Raw genomic sequence first — 26,253 nt, forward strand, 5'->3', positions numbered from 1 at the left:
ATGATTTTTCATAAGTAATTTCTAATATTTTGTATTTCTATGGTGTCCATTGTAACCTCTCTTTCACTTCTGAGTTTATCTACCTGCGCCAAATTTCTTTTTTCTGGATGTGTCTGGCTAATGTTTTATCAACTTTGTTTATCTTTTCAAAGAACAAACTCTCCATTCACCCTTCCTTCCCTCTTTCCGTCTTTGTTTCATTTGTTTCCACTCTGATATCATTATTTCTTTCCTCCTACTAACTTTGGACTTTGTTTATTCTTCTTTTTCTAGTTCCTTTAGGTATAAGTTTAGATTGTTTATAATTTTCTTCTTTCCTGATGTAACCTGTATTGCTATAAATGTCTCTCTTAGAATTGCCTTTGTTGCATCCCATGGAATTTAGAATGTTATATTTCCGCTTTCATTTGTCTCAATGTGTTAGTTACTTTCTCTTTGATATTTACAATGACCACCAAAGGTTGTATAGACTCCATGTGCTAGTGCTTTTACCTAGTTTCTTCTTGGAGCTGATTTCTAGTCTCATACCATTATGACTGGAAAAAATGCGTGATGTGATTTCAATCTTTTTAAATTTATTGAGACTCATTTTGTGTTCTTACATGTAACCTATCCTGGAGAATATTCCATATGTATCTAAAAGAATGTATATTCTGATGTTTTGGGGTGAAATGTTCTGTATGCATCTCATAGGGTCATCTGTACTAATGTGTCATTTAATGCCAGTGTTTCCTTATTGGTTTTCTGTATAGACAATCTGTCCATTAATATAAGTGGGGTTTAAAGGATCCTGTTGTTATTGTATTACTGTCAACTTCTCCTGTTATGTCTGTTAATATTTCCTTTATGTATTTAGGTATTCCTACAGTGGGTGCTTATATATTTACAAGTGTTATATATTCTTCTTGGATTGATCTCTTTATCAATAATAATGTTCCAATTTGTCTTTTGTTACAGTTCGTGTTAAAGTCTATTTTGTTCAATATAAATATTGCTACCCCAGCTATATTTTTGCTTTCATTTTCATGGAATACAGGCAATCTTTGGTGATATTATGGGTTCAGTTCCAGACCATCACATAAAGCACATATTGCAGTAAAGCAAGTCACATGATTGTTTTTGTTTCCCAGTGCATAGAAATATTCTGTGTACATGCTGTAGTCTACTGAGTGTCCAAGTGCATTATCTAAAAGAAAAAGGTATATACCTTTATCAAAAAGACTTTATTGGTAAAAAATACTAACCCAAATTTGAATCTTCAGTAATTGTGATCATTTTGCAATAGTAGTATCAAAGATCACTGATCACAGACCACCATTAATATTTATTGTTCTTCAGTCACAAAGTCATGTCTGACTCTTTGTGACCCCATGGACTGCAGCACACCAGGCTTCCCTCTCCCTATCTCCCAGAGTTTGCTCAAACTCATGCCCACTGAGTCTGTGATGCCATCCAACCATCTCATCCTCTGTTGCCCCCTTCTCCACTTGCCCTCAATCTTTCTCAGCATCAGGCACTTTGCACAGGTGGCCAAAGTATTGGAGCTTCAGCTTCAGCATCAGTCCTTCCAATGAATATTCAGGGTTGATTTCCTTCAGGATTGATTGGTTTGATCTCCTCAATGTCCAAGGGACTCCCAAGAGTCTTCTCCAGCACCACAGTTCAAAAGCATAAATTCTTTGGCACTCTGTCTTCCTTATGGTCCAACTCTCACATCCATACATGACTACTGCAAAGACCATAGCTTTGACTATATGGACCTTTGTCAGCAAAGTGATGTCTCTGCTTTTTAATATGCTGTCTTATGTCCAGACTTGTCATAGCTTTCCTTCCAAGAAGCAAGCATCTTCTAATTTAATGGCTGTAGTCATTAATATTACTATTACATAAAATATAATATAATAATATAAACAATAACAAAAAGTTTTACATATTGCAAGAATTACAAAATGTGGCACAGAGACACAAAATGAACAAATGCTGTTATAAAAAATGGTACTGATAGTATTGACAGATGCAGAGTTGCCAAAAGCCTTCAATTATAAAGTAAAGCACAATAAAATAAGGTATGCCTGTTATCTTTTTCCACCCTTTCACTTGCAGTCTGTGTGTATGTTTTTGGATCTGAAGTGAGTCTGTTATAGGCAGCATGTAAATGGGTCTTGTTTTTCAATCCATTCAATCACCCTATACCTTTTGATAGGAGCATTTAGTTCATTTACATTTGAAGTAATTATTGATATAAATGTACTTACAAACAAAATGGCATTTATATACATGCCATTTTGTTAATTGTCTCCTGGTTACTTTTGTTGTTGTTCTCTGTTACTTTCTTCTCTTACTATCTCTCCTTGTATTTTGATGACTTTAGTGCAATACCTGCATTCCTTTCCCTTTATTTTTGGTGACTCTATTGGTTTTTGGTTTGTGGTTACCATGAGGTTCTTATATAACAACTTATGTATAGAGCAGTCTATTTTAAGTTGATGCATCTTCTAAATTGTTTGAGCATGTTCTAAAATCACCCTTTACTTTAACCATGAATTGAACTTTGATCTCCTAGAATGAATCCACTCTCTCAGGTCTCTGTTTGAAGGCCCTCCTATATGTTGCCCCACTGTTTGAAAGGCTCCTTCAATTGGCTGACTTATTTTCTTTCAATAATGCAGATGTCACCTCTTTAGGAAAGTCCTCTCTGAGCCTTAGTGCATCTTCCAAGCCTTAGTTGGTGTACCTTCTATATATTCCACTTCACCTTGGGTTCCCTTCTATCACAGCATCTATTTGTTTACTGTCTCCCCCACTAAACTATAAAGTTGTTGTCTAGAATTACTACATCTTTTAGTTATAAGCACCTTGTCCTTTGCCTCAGTTCAATTTGGTTCAGCCACTCAGTTGTGTCTGACTCTTTGTGACCCCATGAACTGCAGCATGCCAGGCTTCCCTGTCTATCACCAACTCCTGGAGCTTGCTCAGACTCATGTCCATTGAGTCAGTGATGCCATCCAACCAGCTCATCCACGGTCATCCCCTTCTCCTCCTGCCTTCAATCTTTCCTAGCATCAGGGTCTTTTCCAATGAGTCAGTTCTTTGTATCAGGTGGCCAAAGTATTGGAGTTTCAGCTTCAGCATCACTCCTTCCAATGAATATTCAGGACTAATTTCTTTTAGGAGGGACTGGTTGGATCTCCTTGCAGTCCAAGAACTCTCAAGAGTCTTTTGCAACACCACAATTCAAAAGCATCAGTTCTTCGGTGCTCAGCTTTCTTTATAGTCCAACTCTCACATCCATACATGACTACTGGAAAAACCATAGCCTTGACTAGATGAACCTTTGTTGGCAAAGTAATGTCTTTGCTTTTTAATATGCTGTCTAGGTCATAACTTTTCTTTCAAGGAGTAAGCATCTTTTAATTTCATGGCTGCAGTCACCATCTGCAGTGATTTTGGAGCCCAAAAAATTAAAGTCTGTCACTGTTTCCACTATTTCCCCATCTATTTGCCATGAAGGGATGGGACCAGATGCCATGATCTTAGTTTTCTAAATGTTGAGTTTTAAGCCAACTTTTTCACTCTCCTCTTTCACTTTCATCAAGAGGCTCTTTAGTTCTTCTTTAGTTTCTGCCATAAGGGTGGTGTCATCTGCATATCTGAGGTTATTGCTATTTCTCCTGGCAATCTTGATTCCAGCTTGTGCTTCATCCAGTCCAGCATTTCTCATGATGTACTCTGCATATAAGTTAAATAAGCAGGGTGAAAATATACAGCCTTGGATTATCAATCAAGCCTAGGTGCTTGATTGATTATAGAAGGCTGTCTTTCTGCATATAAATCAATGAAGTTAGAACAAATCCTCACAACATATACAAAAATAAACTCAAAGTGGCTTAAAGACTTTAAAACATTTCATCATAAAACTGTTAGATGAGAACATAGGCAAAACATTCCCTGACATAAATTGTACCAGTGTTTTCTTAGGTCAGTCTTCCAAGGCAGTAGAAATAAAAGCAAAAATAAACAAATGGGACCTAATCAAACTTACAAGCCTTTGTATAGCAAAGGAAACCATAAACAAAATGAAAAGACAACTTACAGACTGGGGAAAAATATTTTCAGATTATGTGACTCACACAAGATTAAGTTCCAAAATCTATAAATAGCTCATACAACTTGATAGCAAAAAACCCTGAACAACCCAATCAAAAGGTGGGCAGAAGATCCAAACAGACATTTCTCCAAAGAAAACATACAGACAGCTAATAAACACATGAAAAGATGCTCATTATTGCTAATTATTATAGAAATGCAAATCAAAACTACAATGAGGTATCACCTCAAACCAGTCAGAATGGCCATCATTAAAAATGTCTATAAATATTAAATGCTGGAGATGGTATGGAGAAAAGGGAACCCTCCTACACTGTTGGTAGGAATGTAAATTGGAGCAGCCACTATGAAAATCAGTATGAAGGTTCCTCAAGAAACTAAAAATAGTTACAATATGACCCTGCAATCCCACTCCTGGGCATATATCTGGACAAAACTATAGTTTGAAAAGATACACGCATCCCAGTGTTCACTGAAGCACTATTTACAATAGCCAAGACATGGCAACAACATAAGTGTCCATCAACAGATAAAGAAGGTATGGTATATATACACAGTGGAATATTATTAAGTCATAAAAAAGAATGTAATAAGGCCATTTGCAGCAACATGAGTGGACCTAGATATTATCATACTAAGTGAAGTAAATCAGAAAGAGAAAGATAAATGCCATATGCTATCACTTATATGTGCAAACTAAAATATGACACAAATGAACTTATCTACAAAATAGAAACAGACTTACAGACATAAAAAATAGACTCGTAGTTGCCAAGGAAGGGAGGAATGAAGAGGCATAGATTGGGAGACTGAGATTAACAGATGCAAACTAGTATATATAGGATGGATAAACAACAAGGTCCTATTGCGTAGCACAGGGAATTATATTCAGCTTCTGACAAACCATAATGGAAAAGAACATGAAAAGAATGTGTGTGTGTGTGTGTGTGTATAACTGAATCACTTTGCTATACAGTAGAAATTAACACAACATTGTAAACCAACTATACTTCAGTAAAATAAAATTTCAAAAAGTTTGTTTAAACCCCGTGATCACCTACTAACTTTACCAATAACCAGTTTTACTTTCCAGATGTGTGTTTGTGTGTATGCCCCTGCACTGAAATAATGGTAATAACCGTACTATCAGTCATACCACCGTGGCTCATTTTAAAGAACCAGCAGAAAACATTTTGCAGTATTTTCAAGATTTGCTACTATCCTGAATGAGACTCTTTCATTGACCTTTAGCTATTTAAACAAACTGTGAACCTAATCCAGGACTGTGACTGGTATTTTCTGGGTTGGTAACCAGTTCTGATTATCACAATCTTATGTGTTAAAAGAAACTACTCAGAAATTACATATAAGATACTCCATGAAATTCCACTGGGGTTTTTAAATATCTTGAAGTTTCTGATAATAATTTTACTTAATTTTAAAGATAAATTTCATATCTTAAGTTTAAAAATTAAATACCCATCCTTTATTCTTTCTTGTGGAAAATAAACTTTTCTCTTCAGAACTGTATATATGACAGGCATCTGTCCCAAAGCAGCCAACTGCTTGCTAAGTACTATGGAATTCTGTAAAAAAAAAAACAAAAGTTTCCTCTCTTACTCTTCTCATAGCCAAAGTTATCCTGAAATTACACCATGATATATTAAATTTACTATTTTAGTTAAGACATTGCTTACATTTATAAATTTACCACACTCTCAAGATTCAGCTTTATTTTTTCCCTACTATATAGTCTCCTCCCCAGTAGAACTTTATGAATTATAAATATCATAATATAATTTATAACATGTTGAAAATACAATGCAGAGTCCTGAATAAACTGAGATTATGGAGGCTCTTAAATAAATACTCTTAGTTTAATATCAATGCAATATGTAATGGAGTTTCTAAAACTAATCTTTAGGATTATTTCTATATAGGCCTGACTTCAAAACAACATATCCTTTAGAAAGCATATTTCAAATATATCTGGAAGCTCTAAGAAAAATTCTATTAAGATAAAGATAGATCTGACATGCCCCCTCTTTTTCTGATGAGATTTAAGGAGCTATTGAATTGACTGGAATTATCCCTAATAAAGTTTTTTAAGAATAGAGGCAACAGTTACATTATGGGGAATCTGTAGAATGCAAATTCAGATAGGGCTAGTCTAGACTCCTCCAATAATGCTCCTGTTTAATTTCCTAGAAATATGTCAACCACCCACAAAGAAACTTTTGAGATTGCTGTAATGAGTATCACTAAGGGTATAATCATTGGGACTATGGGATTGTCTAATAGAAGAATTTAACCCATGTTTTAAGAATAGGAATGGTGGTCTTCAGGAAGGCTTCCCTGAAGAATACACATTTAGAGATTTTGATGGAGAAAAATAGATTTGTCTGGTAAATAATTGATAAATAATAGATCTTTTTATTTTGTTTCTAAAAGTCTTATTCACTATTCAGAATTTTAAATACAACTATCTTTCATATAACTGCAAAAGAAAAGAGTAAAATGAGCATTCTTAATGTGGCATAGAATAAGATGGAAATAAAATACAACAAACAACCTATACAGCAAGATGACAGAAAAAAGGACAGACTAAGAGAAAGTTGAGACAACTATGTAAACAAGCTTAAGAACGTATGTTTCTCCATTAAGAGGACAATTCATGGTCATCAAAGATAATTTTATAAGTATAGAAAAACATTACCACAAAGGAATCATCAAAAGTATAAAAAACACATTTAGGATATTTTCTTTTTTCCAATATTTAGGATATTTTCTTAAGGTTTACCAAATGTGGGTTACTGCTATGTATTCACGCTATATAATCTAAAGTCCATTGTTGCTGTTCAGTCCCTAAGTCACGTCCAACTCTTTGCAACCCCATGAAATGCAGCATGCCAGGCTTTCCTGTCCATCACTATCTCCCAGAGTTTGGTCAAACACATGTCCATTGAGTCAGTGATGCCATCCAACCACCTCATTCTCTGTCACCCCCTTCTCCTCCTGCTCTCAATTTTTCCTAGCATTAGGGTCTTTTCCAGTGAGTCGGTTCTTCAGGTGGCCAAAGTATCGGAGCTTCAGCTTTCGCATCAGTCCTTCCAATGGACATTAAGGGTTGATTTCCTTTAGGATCGATTGGTTTGATCTCCTTGCTGTCCAAGGGACTCTCAAGAGTCTTCTCCAGCACCACAGTTCAAAAGCATCAATTCTTCAGCACTCAGCCTTCTTTATGGTTCAGCTCTCACATCCATAGATGTCTACTGGAAAAATGATAGCTTTGACTAGACGAACCTTTGTTGTCAAAGTGATGTCTCTGCTTTTTAATTCTCTGTCTGGGCTTGTCATAGCTTTTCTTCCAAGGAGCAAGTGTCTTTTAATTTCATGACTGCAGTAACCATTTGCAGTGATTTTGGAGCCCAAGAAAATAAAATCTGTCACTGTTTCCCCATCTATTTGCCATGAAGTGATGGGACCAGATGCCATGATCTTAGTTTTCTGAATGTTGAGTTTTAAGCCAACTTTTTCACTCTCCTCTTTCACTTTCGTCAAGAGGCTCTTTAGTTCTTCTTTGCTTTCTGCCATAAGGGTGGTGTTATCTGCATATCTGAGGTTATTGCCATTTCTCCTGGCAATCTTAATTCCAGCTTGTGCTTCATCCAGCCCAGAATTTTGCATGATGTACTCTGCATATAAGTTAAATAAGCAGATTGACAGTATACAGCCTTGATGTACTGCTTTCCCAGTTTTGAACCAGTTCATTGTTCCATGTCAGGTTCTAACTGTTGCTTCTTGTCCTGCATACAAGTTTCTCAGAAGACAGGTAAGGTGGTCTGATATTCCTATCTCTAAGAATTTCCCACAGTTTGTTATGATCCACACAGTCAAAGGCTTCAGTGTAGTCAGTGAAGTGGAAATAGATGCTTTTTTTGAATTCTCTTACTTTTTCTATGATCCAGTAGATGTTGACAATTTTATCTCTGGTTCCTCTGTCTTTTCGAAATCCAGCCTGTACATCTGTAAGTTTTCGGTTCATGTACTGTTGAAGCCTAGTTTGAAGGATTTTGAGCATAATCTTGCTAATGTGAAATCAGTGCAACTGAATGATAATTTGAAAATTCTTTGGCATTGCCCTTCTTTGGGATTGGAATGAAAACTGACCTTTTCCAGTCCTGTGGCTACTGCTCAGTTTTCCAAATTTGCTGGCCTATTGAGTGCAGCACTTGAACAGCATCATATGTTAGGATTTGAAATAGATCAGCTGGAATTCCATCATCTCCACTAGCTTTGTTCACAGTAGTGCTTCTTAAGGCCCATTTCACTTCACACTCCAGAATGTCTGGCTCTAGATGACTGACCACACCATCATGGTTATTGGAGTCATTAAGACCTATTTTGTATAGTTCTTCTGTATATTCTTGCCACTTCTTCTTAATATCTTCTGCTTCTGTTAGGTCCTTGCTGTTTCTGTCCTTTATTGTGCCTATCTTGCATGAAATGTTCCCTTGGTATCTCCAATTTTCTAGAAATGATTTCTAGTCTTTCCCATTCTGTTGTTTTCCTCTATCTCTTTGCATTGTTCACTTAAGAAGGCTTTGTTAACGCTCCTTGCTCTTCTCTGGAACTCTGCATTCAGCTGGGTAAATCTTTTTTTTCTCCTTTGCCTTTCGCTTCTCTCTTTTTCTCAACTATTTGGAATATAAACATCATTTCAAATTGTAGTATAACACTCTGTTGAGTGAATTAATAACTTACTTAATACTCCCCTATTGAACATTTATGTAGCTTTATTTTTTTCACTTTTGTAAATATTAATGCCATGGACATTATTAGATACAGTCTTTTCTACTTTATAACTATTTCTTTTGATTAGATTATTGAAAATGTGATTACTGGATCAAAAATTATGAACACTTAAAAAAACTTGATATAATTAGAAAAAATTATTTCTCAAAGGACTATGCTAATTTATTTTATTACTATTAATTTTAACTAGCAAATTTCACTATCTACTGTCAAACTTTTTATCCTTTTTAAAAAAGTATTCTTCTTTGTAACATCAGTATATGGTCCGCTGGAGTAGGAAATGGCAACCTTCTCCACTATTCTTGCCTGTAAAGTTCCATGAACAGAGGAGCCTGGCAGACTAAAGTCCATGGGGTCGCAAAGAGTCAGGCATGACTGAGCAGCAGGCATGTCATGGCACTCTAATGGTTATACATATAGATGAATTTAATAAATATCTTTTTTTTTCTCACTTGGTTTCTCAGCAGCATTTGAAACATTGAACTAATCTGCCCTTTTGAGGGCTTGTTTCTCTCTTGGCTTGCAAGCACTTCAAATCAGTATGTCCAAAACTGAACTACTGCTTCAAGGCTCTGCTTCCCAAACCAGCATTTATAAACATTTGTTGAATAAATAAAGGAGAAAATAGTCTCACCACCCAGAGGAGAGTAAAGCTTTCCCACAACTGTGAAAGGAGCATTAAAGACAGAATTAACAACAGTTACAAAGGCTCTGAAGTAGAAGAGGAATTATTATATTTTAAGAATTAAAAGGAAGATAATGGCTAGATTACAGTAAGTAAAAGAGTGACTAATACAGGAAATGTTAAAAAAGATAGGTAGGGGCCACATCATGCTAAGCATTGTAGGCTTTGGAAAATAGTTTGAATTTTATTCTTTGTACAATGAGCAAATACTATAGGAATTTTTAAATAAAATTTTAACTATTTTATTTTGAAACAATTTCATTCCCAAGAACTGAGTCAGCTTTCCCTAATGACAACTGCTTACATAATCTTAGTGCATTGTCAAAGCCAAGAAATTGATATTGATATAACACTATAACTTAGTTCAGTTCATTCAGTTGTGTCCGACTCTTTGCAACCCCACGGACTGCAGCACGCCAGGTTTTCTCTGTCTATCACCAACTCCCGGAGTTCACTCAAACTCATCTCCACTGAGTCGGTGATGCCATCCAACCATCTAACCCACTGTCGTGCCTTTCTATCCTGCTTCAATCTTTCCCAGCATCAGAGTCTTTTCCAATGAGTCAGTTATTTGCATCAGGTGGCCAAAGTATTAGAGTTTCAGCTTCAGCATCAGTGCTTCCAATGAACACCCAGGACTGATTTCCTTTAGGATGGACTGGTTGGATCTCTGTGCAGTCCAAGGGACTCTCAACAGTCTTCTCCAACACCACAGTTCAAAAGCATCAGTTCTTTGGGGCTTAGCTGTCTTTACAGTCCAACTCTCACATCCATACATGACTACTGGAAAAACCATAGCCTTGACAAGATGGACCTTTGTTGGTAAAGTAATGTCTCTGCTTTTTAATATGCTGTCTAGGTTGGTCATAACTTTTCTCCCAAGGAGTAAGCGCCTTTTAATTTCATGGGTGCAGTAACCATCTGCAGTGACTTTGGAGCCCCCCAAAATACAGTCTGTCACTGTTTCTACTGTTTCCCCATCTATTTGCCATGAAGTGATGGGACTAGATGCCATGATCTTAGTTTTCTGAATGTTGAGCTTTAAGTCAACTTTTACACTCTCCTCTTTCACTTTCATCGAGAGGCTCTTTAGTTCCTCTTCACTTTCTGCCATTAAGGGTGGTGTCATCTGCATATCTGAGGTTATTGCTATTTCTTCTGGCAATCTTGATTCCAGCTTGTGCTTCATCCAGCCCAGCATTTCTCATGATGTACTCTGCATATAAATTAAATAAGTAGGGTGATAATATACAGCCTGGACGTACTCCTTTCCCTATTTGGACACAGTCTGTTGTTCCATGTCCAGTTCTAACTGTTGCTTCCTGACCTGCATACAGGTTTCTCAAGAGGCAGGTCAGGTGGTCTGGTATTCCCATCTCTTGAAGAATTTTACACAGTTTATTGTGATCCACACAGTCAAAGGCTTTGGCATAGTCAATAAAGCAGAAATGGATGTTTTTCTGGAACTCTTTTGCTTTTTTGATGATCCAACAGATGTTGGCAATTTGATCTCTGGTTCCTCTGCCTTTTCTAAAACCAGCTTGAACATCTGGAAGTTTACAGTTCACGTATTGCTGAAGCCTGGCTTGGAGAATTTTGAGTATTACTTTACTAGCATGTGAGATGAATGCAATTGTGCATTAGTTTGAGCAATCTTTGGCATTGCCTTTCTTTGGGATTGGAATGAAAACTGACCTTTTCCAGTCCTGTGACCACTGCTGAGTTTTCCAAATTTGCTGACATGTTGAGTGCAGCACTTTCACAGCATCATCTTTTTAGGATTTGAAACAGCTCAACTGAAATTCCATCACCTCCACTAGCTTTGTTCGTAGTGATACTTCCAAAGGCCCACTTGACTTCACATTCCAGGATGTCTGGCTCTAGGTGAGTGATCACACCATTGTGATGATCTGGGTCATGAAGATCTGTTTTGTATAGTTCTTCTGTGTATTCGTGCCACCTCTTCTAATATCTTCTGCTTCTGTTAGGTCCATACCATTTCTGTCCTTTATTGAGCCCATCTTTGCATGAAATGTTCCCTTGGTATCTCTAATTTTCGTGAAGAGATCTCTAGTCTTTCCTATTCTATTGTTTTCCTCTATTTCTTTACATTGATCGCTGAGGAAGGCTTTCTTATCTCTCCTTGCCATTCTTTGGAACTCTGCATTCAAAGGGGTATATCTTTCCTTTTCTCCTTTGCTTTTTGCTTCTCTTCTCACAGATATTTGCAAGGCCTCCTCAGACAGCCATTTTGTTTTTTTGCATTTCTTTTTCTTGGGGATGGTCTTGATCCCTGTCTCCTGTACAAAGTCACGAACCTCCATCCATAGTTCATCAGGCACTCTGTCTATGAGATCTAGTCCCTTAAATCTATTTCTCATGTCCACTGTATAATCATAAGGGATTTGATTTAGGTCATACCTGAATGGTCTAGTGGTTTGCCTTACTTTCTTCAACTTCAGTCTGAATTTGGCAATAAGGAGTTCATGATCTGAGCCACAGTCAGCTCCCAGTCTTGTTTTTGCTGATACTCAGGGCTTTATGTGCCATGTTAATGGTGTGAGTTGAGTCTGAGCAGTTTGTCAGCTCATATAGCTCAATATAAAAAAAAAAAAAACCATATCAAAAAATGGGCAGAACATCCAAATAGACATTTATTCAAATAAGATATACAGATGGCCAACAGGCACATGAAAAGATGTTTATCATTGCTAATTCTCAGAGAAATGCAAATCAAAGCTACAAAGAGATATCACCTCATACAAGTCAGAATGGCCATCATTAAAGTCTATAAATAATAAAGGCTGGAGAGGGTGTGAAGAAAAAGGTACCCTCCTACACTGTTGGTGGGACTGTACTTTGGGCAGCCACTATGGAAAACAGTATGAGGGTTCCTTAAAAAACTAAATAGAGTTACTATATGATCCAACAATCCCACTTCTGGGTATATATCTGGATAAAACTACAATTTGAAAAGATACTTGCCTTCCATATTCACAGCAGCACTGTTTACAACAGCCAAGACATGAAAGCAACCTAAGTGTCCATTGACAGATGAATGGATGAAGAAGGTATGCTATTAGATACACAGTGGAATATTATTCAGCCATAAAAAGAATGAAATAATGCCATTTGCAGCAATGTGGATGGGCCTAGAGATTATCATACTAAGTGAAGTCAGACAGAGAAAGAGAAATATCAGGTGATATTGCTTATATGTGGAATCTAAAGTAATGATATAAATGAATTTATATACAAGATAGAAATAGATTCACAGATATGTAAAATGAACTATGGTAACCAAAGGGAACAGAGGAGGAATATATATATATATATGTATGTGTATATATATATATATATCTGAATCATTATGCTGTACACTTGAAACTTATAATATTCTAACTCAAGTATATTTCAATATAAATTTTTTAAAAGGAAACATATTTAATGTCTTCAAATTGTATTCAAAAGAATGTTCAAAATGGTAGATTTTATATAATGCATATTTTCCCACAATAAAAATAGATAGATCAAAAGGATAAATAAATATATGAATTGAGAAAAAAAGTCTATGTCGTTTGTAATGGAGAAATATTTTAAGGAAATGACATGATCATGAATAAATATGGAAATTAAAAAGAAAAAAGCAAAGTATTAGGTATGCATGAACTAAATAATGTTAAATTGTGCATATTTTCACTTAAAAGACTAGAAGTTGACAGTAATACTTAAAGTGTTTAATTACCATTAATTTATTTTATTCCCTCTGAAGTCGCTGTCAAACAAAACAACGGATTGTTTGTCATTCTGATTTATCAGTGTATCACTTGTGAATTTAATTACCATGAGTCATAACAACATGCTATGAAAAACTCAGATCTAGACTCATTAAGACATAGAGAATCACATAAGAAAACTTCTCATTTTATGTTTCTCTTCTGTACATTTTAATTGTAACAGAAGAAAAAACTTGAATCTTCAAAGAGGTAAACTTGTAACAGATAAAAGGAAGGACTTATTTATGCACTGTATTGCACTTTTAGGAAAGTCATTAATCTCCAGTGGTAAAGCATTCAATAAAGAACTAGACAGATTTTTTAAGGATGACTTCAAGGTAGATGCTCAAGAAACACCTTGAAAGCATTTTAATGGTCAGCCCCTTCGTGGAAAATGAGGTTCATAGAAAATATGGAGAATGCTCAATAACAATTCTAAAGAAAGATTTATAACTGTAGTGATTGAGCACAAGTTCAAAATCACCATCATGAGCAAACCAAATTTAATGGATAATTAAAATGTATTTAGTTCTAGGTTACTTAAAATATAATAAATTATTCACAGCTCTTAAAAAAGAAACATAGCATATTATTTTATCTATGAAAATAATAATATTTCCACCTACTAGGGAAGGTTCATTGGCATTCCATAGCAACTCACTGGGGTCCGCGTTTTCTGGATCGTATATCCATAAAACAACAATCTACAAAATAAAATGTGTTCGCATTTCTTTACATTTTGGACAAATTTCATTTTTAGTTGTGGCAAAATATAACTATAAAAATGTTTTGTTTTTAAATTTTCAAAGATCTCAATTTAAAAAATCAAAATTAGTGTGTGTTGTTTTGAACAAGAGAAACAATCCAAAGAAGTAATAACATCCTCTACACTCCTGAGGTAAGTAATATTAAAACTTTATATGAATGCCTACATGTCTTTTTCTGCACCCACAAATAAACACAGCAGCCTCCCCACACACTCATACACTTTTTACAAAAACGAAATTACACTGCTCATGGAGGAGGGCATGGCAACTCACTTCAGTATTCTTGCCTGGAGAATCCCCAGAGACAGAGGAGACTGGGGCTGCAGTCCATGGGGTCACTGAGAGTCAGACATGACTGAGTGATTAAGCACACACACACTCATAGTTGGCTTTTGTCACTTGATATAGTCATTTCAATAAATGTAGATCTAATTATTTTCATTGCTTTCTTCTTGAATAGACATTTTATTCTATTATAAAAATAAATTATATTACAAATACAGCAAAAATTGTCTCTCCCACTTTATGCTTTGTCACTTACTTCCCACACCTTGCAAGTGACTACCATTGATAAGGTTTCTTCTATATTTCCATAAAATTTTTGTGCATAGCCAATGTTACTTTTCTCCATTTTATGTAAATACTAGTATATTAAATGCATTTTTGAACATTATATTCACTTAAAGTTATGTCTTTGATCTTTAAATGCTCTCATGAGTTTTTCATACTATTTTACATATTACAAATTATGGAGGAACCATAATTTAACAAGTAACCTACTAATAAATATTTATTTATGTCATATTTCATTACAATCAAAGTTGGAATGAACAACCCTGAGCATATATTACTTTGTACCTTGGAGTATTCCTAAAAGGAGAATTGTTGAGTTGCAGAGAATATGCATTTGTAGTTTTTAAGGATTCTGCTAAATTATTCTCCATTGCAGTTTTAACAATATACCTTCTCACCAGCAATGTATGAGATTTCTTCTTTTCTTCACAGCTTTCCCAATGTGATTTGTCATACATTTGAATATTGTCAGCCTGATGGATGAAAAATGGTATTTTGATGCAGTTTGAATCTGCATTTCTTTTATCATGAGAAAGTTTGAGCATCTTTCCATATATTCATGTTCTATTTCTGTTTTCTGTCTGGTGAACTATCTGTTCATTTCCTTTGCTCATTTTCTATTGGGTTCTTGTGTTGGTGGAAGTTTAGACACTAAGTCATGTCTGACTCTTTGTGACCCCATGACTGTATGCTGCCAGGCTTCTCTGTCCACGGGATTTCCAAGGCAAGAATACTGGAGTGGGTTGCCATTTCCTTCTCCAGAGGATCTTCCCAACCGAGGGACTGAACCCGAATCTCCTTCATTGGCAGGTGGATTCCTAAACTGCTGAGCCACCAGGAAGACCCCAATGGGTTATTAGTCTTTTATTTACTAATTTGTAGAAGTTTTTAACCTAAGGAACATTCTATATCTTCTGCATCTTGATCTGTGAGGTAGTTGCATAGACATATGTGTGTACACATGAAAACATTTTTGTTTGCCTTAGATTCTTTATTACCCCCATATATTGCTGCCCTTCCTTCTTTCCTCTCTTTCTCCCGCCCCTTTTCCTTCCCTCCCTCCTTCCCTCCCTTTTATCTTCCCTTTACTACCTTCTCTCAACCTACATAATTTAACAACTAGTATTTATTTTCCCCTATTTTTCTCCATGCTATGAATTTGCAGATATATATACAAACACATGTATACATGTATGTTTAAAAAGAGGCATCTTAACATGTTCTTTTAAAGAAGAACTGGATCACATTATACACACTTTCCACATTCTTTTTTTTTCACTCAAATATACACCGTTGGTCAAGGCTATGGTTTTTCCAGTGGTCATGTATGGATGTGAGAGTTGGATTATAAAGAAAGCTGAGCGCCAAAGAACTGATGAACTGTGGTGTCGGAAAAGACTCTTGAGAGTCCCTTGGACTGCAAGGAGATCCAACCAGTCCATCCTCAAGGAGATCAGTCCTGGGTGTTCACTGGAAGGACTGATGCTGAAGCTGAAACTCCAATACTTTGGCCACCTGACGTGAAGAGCTGACTCATTTGAAAAGACTCTGATGCTGGGAAAGATTGAGGGCAGGAGGAGAAGGGGACGACAGAGGATGAGATGGTTGGATGGCATCACTGACTCGATGGACATGGGTTTGGGTGGACTCCGGGAGTTGGTGATGGACAGGGAGGCCTGGCGTGCTACAGTTCATGGGGTCGCAAAGAGTCAGACATGACTGAGCAACTGAGCTGAACTGAATACATCATTGAATTTCTCCAGTGTCGACTCATAATGCCTGGACAATATTCTATGATATAGTTATACTGTAATTTACAGATCAATTTCTATAATAATGGAGATTTACTGTGGCTCCAGTTTTGGTTTGCTTTACCACATTACAATGCTACAAAATAGAGATCATTTTCCATATAGCAGTATATAGTAGAGGTTTTATTAATAATTTTGTGGAGTAGATTCCCAGGAGTAGGATTATTGACCCAAAGGTGATATATATATATATATCTTATATTTTAATATATGTTTCTGCATTGCTCTCCAAAAATGTGAATAAGGCTCTAACTCCTCACATTTTCCACCAGCAAAGTTTGAGTTGAACTCTTTGGCCTAGATCCCCTCTAGCAATAGTAACTTTCTCTTGTTCAGGTTTTACTAGTGTGATGTTTCAATGTTAATTTAATTTGAATTTTCCTGATGAAGAGAATTTCAGCATATTTTCATGTTTGTTAGATTTGCTTTTGTGTACATAGTTTTTTTTTTTTACATTCTTCTATTGGCACTTACCATTTTCTTATCATTTGTAAGAGCTCTTTGTTTTGTTTGGACTTTACATATGTGATCCACTGGAGAAAGGAATGGCAAACCACTTCATTTTTCCTGCTTTGAAAACTCTACCAACAGTATGAAAAGGCAAAAAGATATGACACTGGAAGATAAGCTCCCCAACCCCCTTCCAGTTCAGTAGGTGTGTCCAATATGCTACTGGGGAAGAGTGGAGAAATAGCTCCAGAAGGAATGAAGAGGCTGGGCCAAAGCAGTAATAACGCCCAGTTGTGGATGTGACTGGTGGTGAAAGTAAAGTCTGATGCTGTAAAGAGCAATATTGTATAGGAACATGGAATGTTAGGTCCATGAATCAAGGTAAGTTGGATGTGGTCAAGCAGGAGATGGCAAGAGTGAACATAGACATTTTAGGAATCAGTGAACCGTAATGGATGGGAATGGGCAAATTTAATTCAGATGACCATTGTATCTACTTGTATGGGCAACAATCCAGGAGAGAAACGGAGTGGCCCTCACAGTCAACAAGAGTCTGAAATGCAGTCCTTGGGTGCAATCTCAAAAACAGCAGAATGATCTCGGTTTGTTTCCAAGGCAGACCATTCAACATCACAGTAATCCAAGTCTATGCCACAACTATTAATGCCACAGAAGATGAAGTCAAATGGTACTATGAAGACCTACAAGACCTTCTAGAACTAACACCAAAAAAAGATGTCCTTTTTATCACAGGGGACTGGAATGCAAAGAAATCAAGAGGTACCTGAAGTAACACACAGTTTGACCTTGGAGTACAAAATGAAGCAGGAAAAAGGCTAACAGACTTTTGCCAAAAGAACACACTGATCATAGCAAACACCATCTTCCAACAACACAAGAGACAACTCTACACATGGACATCACCAGATGGTCAACACCAAAATCGTATTGATTATATTCTTTGCAGCTGAAGATGGAAAAGTTCTATACAGTCAGCAAAAACAAGACCTGGCGCTGACTGTGGCTCAGATTATGAGCTTTTTATTGGCCAAATTCAGACTTAAATTGGAGAAAGAAGGGAAAGCCATTAGGCCATTCAGGTATGACCTAAATCAAATCTCTAATGATTATACAGTACAGGTGATAAATAGATTCAAGGGATTAGACCTGATAAACAGAGTGCCTGAAGAACTACAGATGGAGGTTTGTCACACTGTATAAGAGGCAGTGACTGTAACCATCCCAAAGAAAAAGAAATGCAAGAAGACAAAATAGTTGTATGAGGAGGCCTTACAAATAGCTGAGGAAAGAAGATAAGTGAAAGGCAAAGGAGAGGAGAAAGAGGAAGATATACCCAACTGAATGCAGAGTTCCACAGAATAGCAAGGAAATATAAGGAAGCCTTAAGTGAACAATGCAAAGAAATAGAGGAAGACAACAGAACAGGAAAGACTAGAGATCTTTTCAAGAAAATTAGAGATACCAAGGGAACATTTCATGCAAAGATGGGCACAATAAAGGACAGAAATGGTATGGACCTAATAGAAGCTGATGAGATTAAGAAGAGATGTCAAGAATACACAGAAGAACTGTACAAAAGTCTTAATGACCCAGATAACCATGATAGACCCAGATGAACCCAGGTAACCACGTTAGTCACTCACCTAGAGCTGGACATCCTGGAATTGAAGTCAAGTGGGCCTTAGGAAACATTACTACGAACAAAGCTAGTAATGTGGAAGTGATGGAATTCTAGCTGAGCTATTTCAAATCCTAAAACATGATGCTTTTGGTGCTGCACTCAATATGTCAGTAAATTTGGAAAATTCAGCAGTGGCCACAGGACTGGAAAAGGTCAGTTTTCATTCTGTTGACTAAAAGAGATGTACAACTTTAGAGTTGTGAGTTAAGTTTTATTTGGGGCAAAATGAAGACTGCAGCCCAGAAGACAGCATCTCAGGCAGTTCTGAGAGACTGCTCCAAAGTGGCAGTGGGGAAAGGCCAATATATAAGGTTTTAGTGAAGGGGGAGTTCAATATCATGAAGCACTCATTTTACAAAAGGTTTTTTGTTAGTCATAAGGGTCTGATTTCACCATGAAGGGATTTAGTGCTTCTCTAGATATGAGGAGATTCAAGGATGGAGATCATAAAATCTGTCCCTATAAATATCCAACTGTCTAAAGACCTGTCCCACCAGATTCCCTGGAGCACAGAGTGCCTCACTCCACCCTGAACTCCCTCAGGGGTTGTGGAAAGTCAAAAGCTGCAGCATCATGGGGTTCAATCTCCGTAGAGGCAAATGGAAAATGCCTTTGTTTTTCAATCATTGGCAATGCCCTTGGTGAGTGCCAATTTGTAGTTGAAAATTCCAATCCCAAAGAAAGTCAATGCCAAAGAATGTTCAAACTACCCCACAATTGCACTCATTTCACATGCCAGAAAGGCAATGCTCAAAATCCTTCATGCTAGGCTAAAACAGTATTCGAACTGAGAACTTCCAGATGCATAAGCTGGATTTAAAAAGGCAGAGGAACCAGAGATCAAACTGCCAACAATGTTGTATCATAGGAAAAACAAGATAATTCCAGAAAAATATCTACTTCTGCATCATTGACTATGCTAAAGCCTTTGACTGTGTGGATCACAATAAACTGTGGAAAATTCTGAAAGAGATGGGAATACCAGATCACTTTACCCGCCTTCTGCAAAACCTGTATGTGGGTCAAGAAGCAATAGTTAGAGCCAGACATGGAAAAACAGACTGGTTCAAAATTGGGAAAGGAGTATTTCAAGGCTGTGTCACCCTGCTTATTTAACTTATATGCAGAGTACATCAGGGGAAATGCTGGGCTGGATGAAGCACAAGCTGGAATCAAGATTGCAGGGAGAAGTATCAATAAGCTCAGATATGCAGATGATACTACCTTAAGGGTGGAAAGTGAAGAGGAACCAAACAGCTTAAATGAAGGTGAAAGAAGAGAGTGAAAAAGCTGGCTTAAAACTCAACATTTCAAAAAGTAAGATCATAGCATCTGGTCCCACCACTTATAATAGAAGGGGAGAAAATAGAAACAGTGGCAGATTTCATTTTCTTGTTTTCCCAAATCATTGCAGATGGAGACTGCAGCCATGAAATTAAAAGACACTCCTTGGAAGAAAAACTGTGACAAACCTAGACAGTGTATTGAAAAGTGGAAACATCACTTTGCCAACAAAGGTCCATATGGTCCAAGCTATGGTTTTTCCAGTAGTCATATATGGATGTGAGAGTTAGACCATGAAGAAGGTTGCGCATGAAAGAATTGATGCTTTCAAACTGTGGTGTTGGAGAAGACTCTTTTTTTTTTTTTTTCATTTATTTTTATTAGTTGGAGGCTAATTACTTTACAATATTGTAGTGGCTTTTGCCATACATTGACATGAATCAGCCATGGATTTACATGTGTTCCCCATCCCGATCCCTCCTCCCACCTCCCTCCCCATCCCATCCCTCTTGGTCTTCCCAGTGCACCAGCCCTGAGCACTTGTCTCATGCATCCAACCTGGGCTGGTGATCTGTTTCACCCTTGATAGTATACTTGTTTCAATGCTATTCTCTCTTGAGAGTTCCTTGGGCTGCCAGGAGATCAAACCACTCAATCCTAAAGGAAAACAACCCTGAATATTCATTGGAAGGATTAATGCTGAAGCTGAAACTCCAGTACTCTAGCCACCTGACACGAAGACTCGACTCATTGGAAAAGACCCTGGTGCTGGGAAAGAGTGAGGGCAGAAGAGGGCGACAGAAGATGAGGTGGTTGGATGGCATCACTGACTCAATGGATGCGACTTTGAGCAAACTCTGGGGGATAGTGAAGGACAGGAAAGCCTGACATGCTGCAGTCCATGGGGTTGCAAAGAGTCTGAAATGACTTAGTGATTGAACAACACAGACACAGAATAATCACAATCCTCAGTCCATGAGTTACTATCATTATTGGTATGACCCTCTTTTATGCACTTAAATTTTATATCAGTAAAATCCAAACCAGGAATCCAGCATTCAACGCAAGACCTAGCTTACAAATATCTTTCATTTACCTATACATTTCTTTCTTTTCTGGTTCCCTATTTCTGCCCAGAGAGGTACTCACTTTTCTGAGTTCTGTGTTTATTTTTCATTAATATGATAGTTTTTGAAACTTGATCAGATAACTCTCTGGACCTGCTGTTTTTTTCTTCAATATTATGTAACTAGAATTTATTCATGTTATTGCTCATAACTGAGCTCATTCATTTTCATTACTGTTAATATTCCATCATGGGAAAATACCACAATTTTTCCATTCTCCTGTTAATGGGCATTTGGTTTCTTTCTGTTTGGGATGGATGAATTTTATGAGAAGTTCTACTATGACTTTTTTTTTTTTTTTTACTATGACGTTTTTTTTGAAAATGTCTCTTGATGGGTGAGTGCAAGAGTTTCTCTTGAGTATATACTTAGGAGTAGAATTGCTAGATTATAGAGTGTGTATGAGATAATGCAGGATCATTTCTCAAAATTTATGCCCCACTGTTTCTTTTGAACACTAAGGATGTTAGCTGTGTAGTATGATCTATGCTGTATAATTTTTCATAATTATTCATTGTTTAAACTAACTTTGTTTATGGTACTTTTGTAAGGAAGTTTTTTATTTTCACATTTTCAATTATGACTTTTATTCATAGACTCTGGTTTCCAGACTTGAATAAGATTTCCTTCATTTCCATATAGTAAAGATTTTGCCAGCTCTCCAAATATTTTTTTGCTTTCCATTAGTCTCATATGCCAATTGGAATTTTTTTCTTTTGTATGTGGTATAAGAAAGAATTCCATTTTCATTTTCTTCCAGGAACATAGATTATACTATATTCTTCTATATTAATTTTAAGATATTTTTTCAATGAAAAATTGGACTCTGAAGTCTAGTTAGAAACTTAAAAATATGATCTTTTTAAAATCCATTCAACCAAACTTGAGAGTGGTTCTTGATACAGATTCTGTGTCTTGTTACCTTTATTAAGTATTTTATAGCCTGTATTGCTATTGAAAATTTATAATATAATTTCTTTTTCTTGTCTTATTACATTATTATGTTCAAGACAGTATTAAACAATAGTGCTGATTATCAGCATATCTGTCCAATTCCTGATTTTAATTGAATTATAAACATTTCATAATTTATAATACTTATTATTAGTTATTTGGGAAATAAATATTTTTATTAGAGGATAATTTCTTTATAGTTTTGTGATGGTTTCTGCCATGCATTAACATGAATCAGGTATACATAGGTCCCCTCCCTCTTGAACCTCCCTCCCACCTCCTCTCCATCCCAACCCTTCTAAGTTGTTACAAAGCACCAGCTTTGGGTTCCCTGTGTCATACAGCAAATTCCCACTGGGAATCTATTTTACATAAGGCAATGCATATGTTTCAATGCTGTTCTCTTAAATCATCCCACCCTCTCCTTCCCCACTGTGTCCAAAAGTCCATTCTTTATATCTGCATCTCCTTTGCTGTCCTGCAAGTAGAATCATCAGTACCATCTTCTTTCTAGATTCCACATATACATATATATATGTGTATATATATATTATATACACAAATATATATGATATTTGTCTTTATCTTTCTGACTTACTTCACTCTGTATAACAGGCTTTAGGTTCATTAACCTCATTAGAATTGACTCAAGTGCATTCCTTTTTATAGCTGAGTAATATTCCATTGTGTATATGTACCAAAACTTCTTTATCCATTCATCTGTAGATAACATCTGGGTTGCTTCTATGTTCTAGCTGTTGTAAATAATGCTCCAGTGGACGTTGGGATACATGGGTCTTTTTCAATTATGGTTTCCTCAGGGTATATGCCCAGTAATGGGATTGCTGGGTCATATGGTAGTTTTCTTCCTTGTTTTTTAAGGATTCTCCATACTGGCTATATCAATTTGCATTCCCACTAACAGTGCAAGAGGGTTCCTTTTTCTCCACACTCTCTGCAGTATTTATTGTTTGTAGACTTTTTGGTGATGGCCATTCTGACCAGTGTGAGATGATAGCTCATTGTAGTTTTGTTTTGCATTTCTCTAATAATGAGTGATATTGAACATCTTTTCATCTATTAGCCATCTGTATGTCTTCTTTGGAGAAATGTCTGCTTAGGTCTTCTGCCCACTTTTTGATTGGGTTGTTTGTTTTTCTGGTATTGAGCTGCCTGAGCTGCTTGTATATTTTAGAGATTAATTCTTTGTCAGTTGTTTTATTTGCTTTATTTTCTCCCATTCTGAGGATTGTCTTTTCACTTTGCTTATAGTTTCCTTCACTGTGCAGAAGCTTTTAAGTTTAATTAGGTCCCATTTGTTTATTTTTGTTTTTATTCCCATTACTCTAGGAGATGTGTCATAGAGGATCTTGCTGTGATTTATGTCAAAGAGTGTTCTTCCTATGTTTTCCTGTAAGAGTTTCACAGTTTCTGGTCTTACATTTATGTCTTTAATCCATTTTATTTATATGTATGGTGTTAGGAATTGTTCTAATTCCATTCTTTTACACACAGCTGATCAGTTTTCCCAGCACTACTTATCAAAGAAACTGTCTTTTCTCCATCGTATATTTTTGCCTCCTCTGTCAAAGATAAGGTGCCCATAGGTGTATGGATTTATCTCTGGGCTGTCTATCTTGTTTCATTTGTCTATAATTCTGTTTTTGTAACAGTACCATGCTATCTTGATGACTGTAGCTTTGCAGTATAGTCTGAAATCAGGAAGGTTGATTTCTCCAGTTCCATTCTTCTTTCTCAAGATTGCTTTGGTTATTCAGGTCTTTTGTGTTTCCATACAAATTGTGAAATTATTCTTTCTAGTTCTGTGAAAAATACCACTGGTGGCTTGATAAGGATTGCATTGAATCTACAGATTGCTTTGGGTAGTATACTCATTTTCACTGTATTGATTCTTCCAATCCAATAACATGGTATATATCTTTATCTGTTTGTGTTATCTTTAACAGACATCTTAAAACGATGATATCATTCAATAGGGTCTTATAGTTTTTTGTATACAGGTCTTTTGTTTCTTTAGGTAAATTTATTCCTAAGTATTTTATTCTTTTTTTTTTTTTTTCATTTATTTATATTAGTTGGAGGCTAATTACTTTACAATATTGTAGTGGTTTTTGCCATACATTGATATGAATCAGCCATGGATTTACATGTGTTCCCCATCCTGAACCCCCCTCCAGCCTCCCTCCCCATCCCATCCCTCTGTTGTAATGGTGAATGGAATTGTTTCCTTCATTTCTCTTTCTGATATTTCATCATTAGTGTATAGGAATGCAAGGGATTTCTGTGTATTAATTTTATGTCCTGTGACTTTACTATATTCATTGATTAGCTCTAGTAATTTTCTGGTGGCATCTTTAAGGTTTTCTATGTAGAGAATCATGTCATCTGCAAGCAGTGAGAATTTTACTTCTTCTTTTCCTATCTGGATTTCTTTTATTTCTTTTCTTCTCTGATTGCTGTGGCTAGGACTTCCAAAATTATGTTGAATAACAGTGGCAAGAATGGGCACCCTAGTTGTGTTAATCTTTAACTATATAACTTTATACACATCAGATTTATGGGATTTCTGTCATTTAGTAGATGATTTTAATCCAGTCACATTTGATTACTGAATTCATTTAAATTAATTCTTAAATCTTATTTTTGTGTCCCTATATTCTGTTTTAATTTCTTTTTCTTTTTTATTATCTCCAATCTAATTGTTAGCATTTAAAAAATTCTTCCAGAACTCTACTTTTTAAAAATTATGGACTTGTTTCTATTACTTCAATAGATGTTCCTAAATTTTTTTCCTGGCATATTTAATATAAGCTAATCAGTATCCTCATCTTGAATATGTATAAGGATATGACGTTGCAAACCCAAATTCTCCTTCATTTTCTATTTTTGTTAGCTACTATTCTAACTTCATTTTGTTAAAAAATTAGTCATTATTTAAATATTTGACTGTCGATGCTTATTTAGATGTATTAGCATATTAAATAGTTGATTTGCTCATTATTTACTGCATCTGGTACTTCAGTTTTTCAGTCTGAGAACTCATGCCTTCAACTGTGGAGAAAACTCTGTAAGTGAAAATGAAAGTCACTCAGTCATGTCCCACTCTTTGCGACCCATGGACTATACAGTCCATGGAATCCTCCATGCCAGAATACTGGAGTGGGTAGCCTTTCCCTTCTCCAGGGGATCTTCCCAACCCAGGGATCAAACCTAAGTCTCCCACATTGCAGGCAGATTCTTTACCAGCTGAGCCACAAGGGAAGCCCAAGAATACTGGAGTGGGTAGCCTATCTCTTCTCCAGTGGATCTTCCTGACCCAGGAATCAAACTGGGGTCCCCTGAATTGCAGATGGATTCTTTACCAACTGAGCTATCAGGGAAGCCCTGGGGAATTCTCCATAATTATTGGAGAAAAAGAATTCTCCAATTCTTTTTCTTCCCTTTTGGAACTCTCATCATATTTATGACAAACTGTCTTGGTCTATCCTCTGTGTCTATTAACTCTTTTTCATCTTTTAATTTTTATGTTCTTCATTCTGCATGATTTCCATTCTGCAAACTAATTCTGCAGTTTTCTCAACTGTATCTAGTCTTCTGTTTAACCTGAATTTTTATTTTTAGATGCCTATTTCTTCATTATAAGACATTTATATAGGATGTTCTTCAATGTTGTATAATTATGAATAACCCTTGTTCTTGTTTCTTTCCCTTCTTTTATCTTTTGAGCAAACAAAGTATGGATTTAATAATCTTTCAAATGGTCCTCATCTTGAGTTTTGAAAAGTATAAACTTTCTGCAGTTTATATGTATATATTCCAGGCAATATGTCTCTTCCTGTGGTTTATACCTTTTATTTTGAGATTATTTTCAGAGGGTTTGTTTTCTAAGAGAGTCTTAGACACTCTTGGTTATGAAATGAATTTTATAATCACTTCTGCCTAGGCCCTATGTGTTTCACTACTTGCATTTTTGAGTTTACTACTTGGCTCTAGGTACTCCAACCTCTTGAGGGCAGTTTAACTTGGACATCCACCTGAAACTCTGTGAAGGTAACTCCTTGTCTGTTTACAGTCCCCAAAAAGGTGTATCATCATCTATTTGCAATTAGCCAGAGAGTGGAGCTTTACTAGTTTTCATTTTACAGATATTTAATAAATCCTAGCTTCATGTAAGGAGGTTA

The 26,253-nt window shown here is 36.2% G+C and overlaps 1 protein-coding gene across 1 annotated transcript in view; it reads right to left on the bottom strand.

Annotated features, from left to right (window-relative positions):
• The window catches only part of CATSPERE (catsper channel auxiliary subunit epsilon), a 145,878-nt gene that overhangs the window by 74,426 nt on the left and 45,199 nt on the right, over positions 1-26,253 (bottom strand). Inside the window, exons 7-8 of the mRNA XM_061161208.1 lie at positions 14,010-14,087; positions 5,587-5,693 (exon numbers count right to left, since the gene is read on the bottom strand). Coding sequence (XP_061017191.1) covers positions 5,587-5,693; positions 14,010-14,087 — 185 coding nt within the window. The remainder of the gene's footprint in view (positions 1-5,586; positions 5,694-14,009; positions 14,088-26,253) is intronic.

This window comes from Dama dama, chromosome 14, assembly GCF_033118175.1.
Source record: "Dama dama isolate Ldn47 chromosome 14, ASM3311817v1, whole genome shotgun sequence".
Taxonomy (NCBI): domain Eukaryota; kingdom Metazoa; phylum Chordata; class Mammalia; order Artiodactyla; family Cervidae; genus Dama; species Dama dama.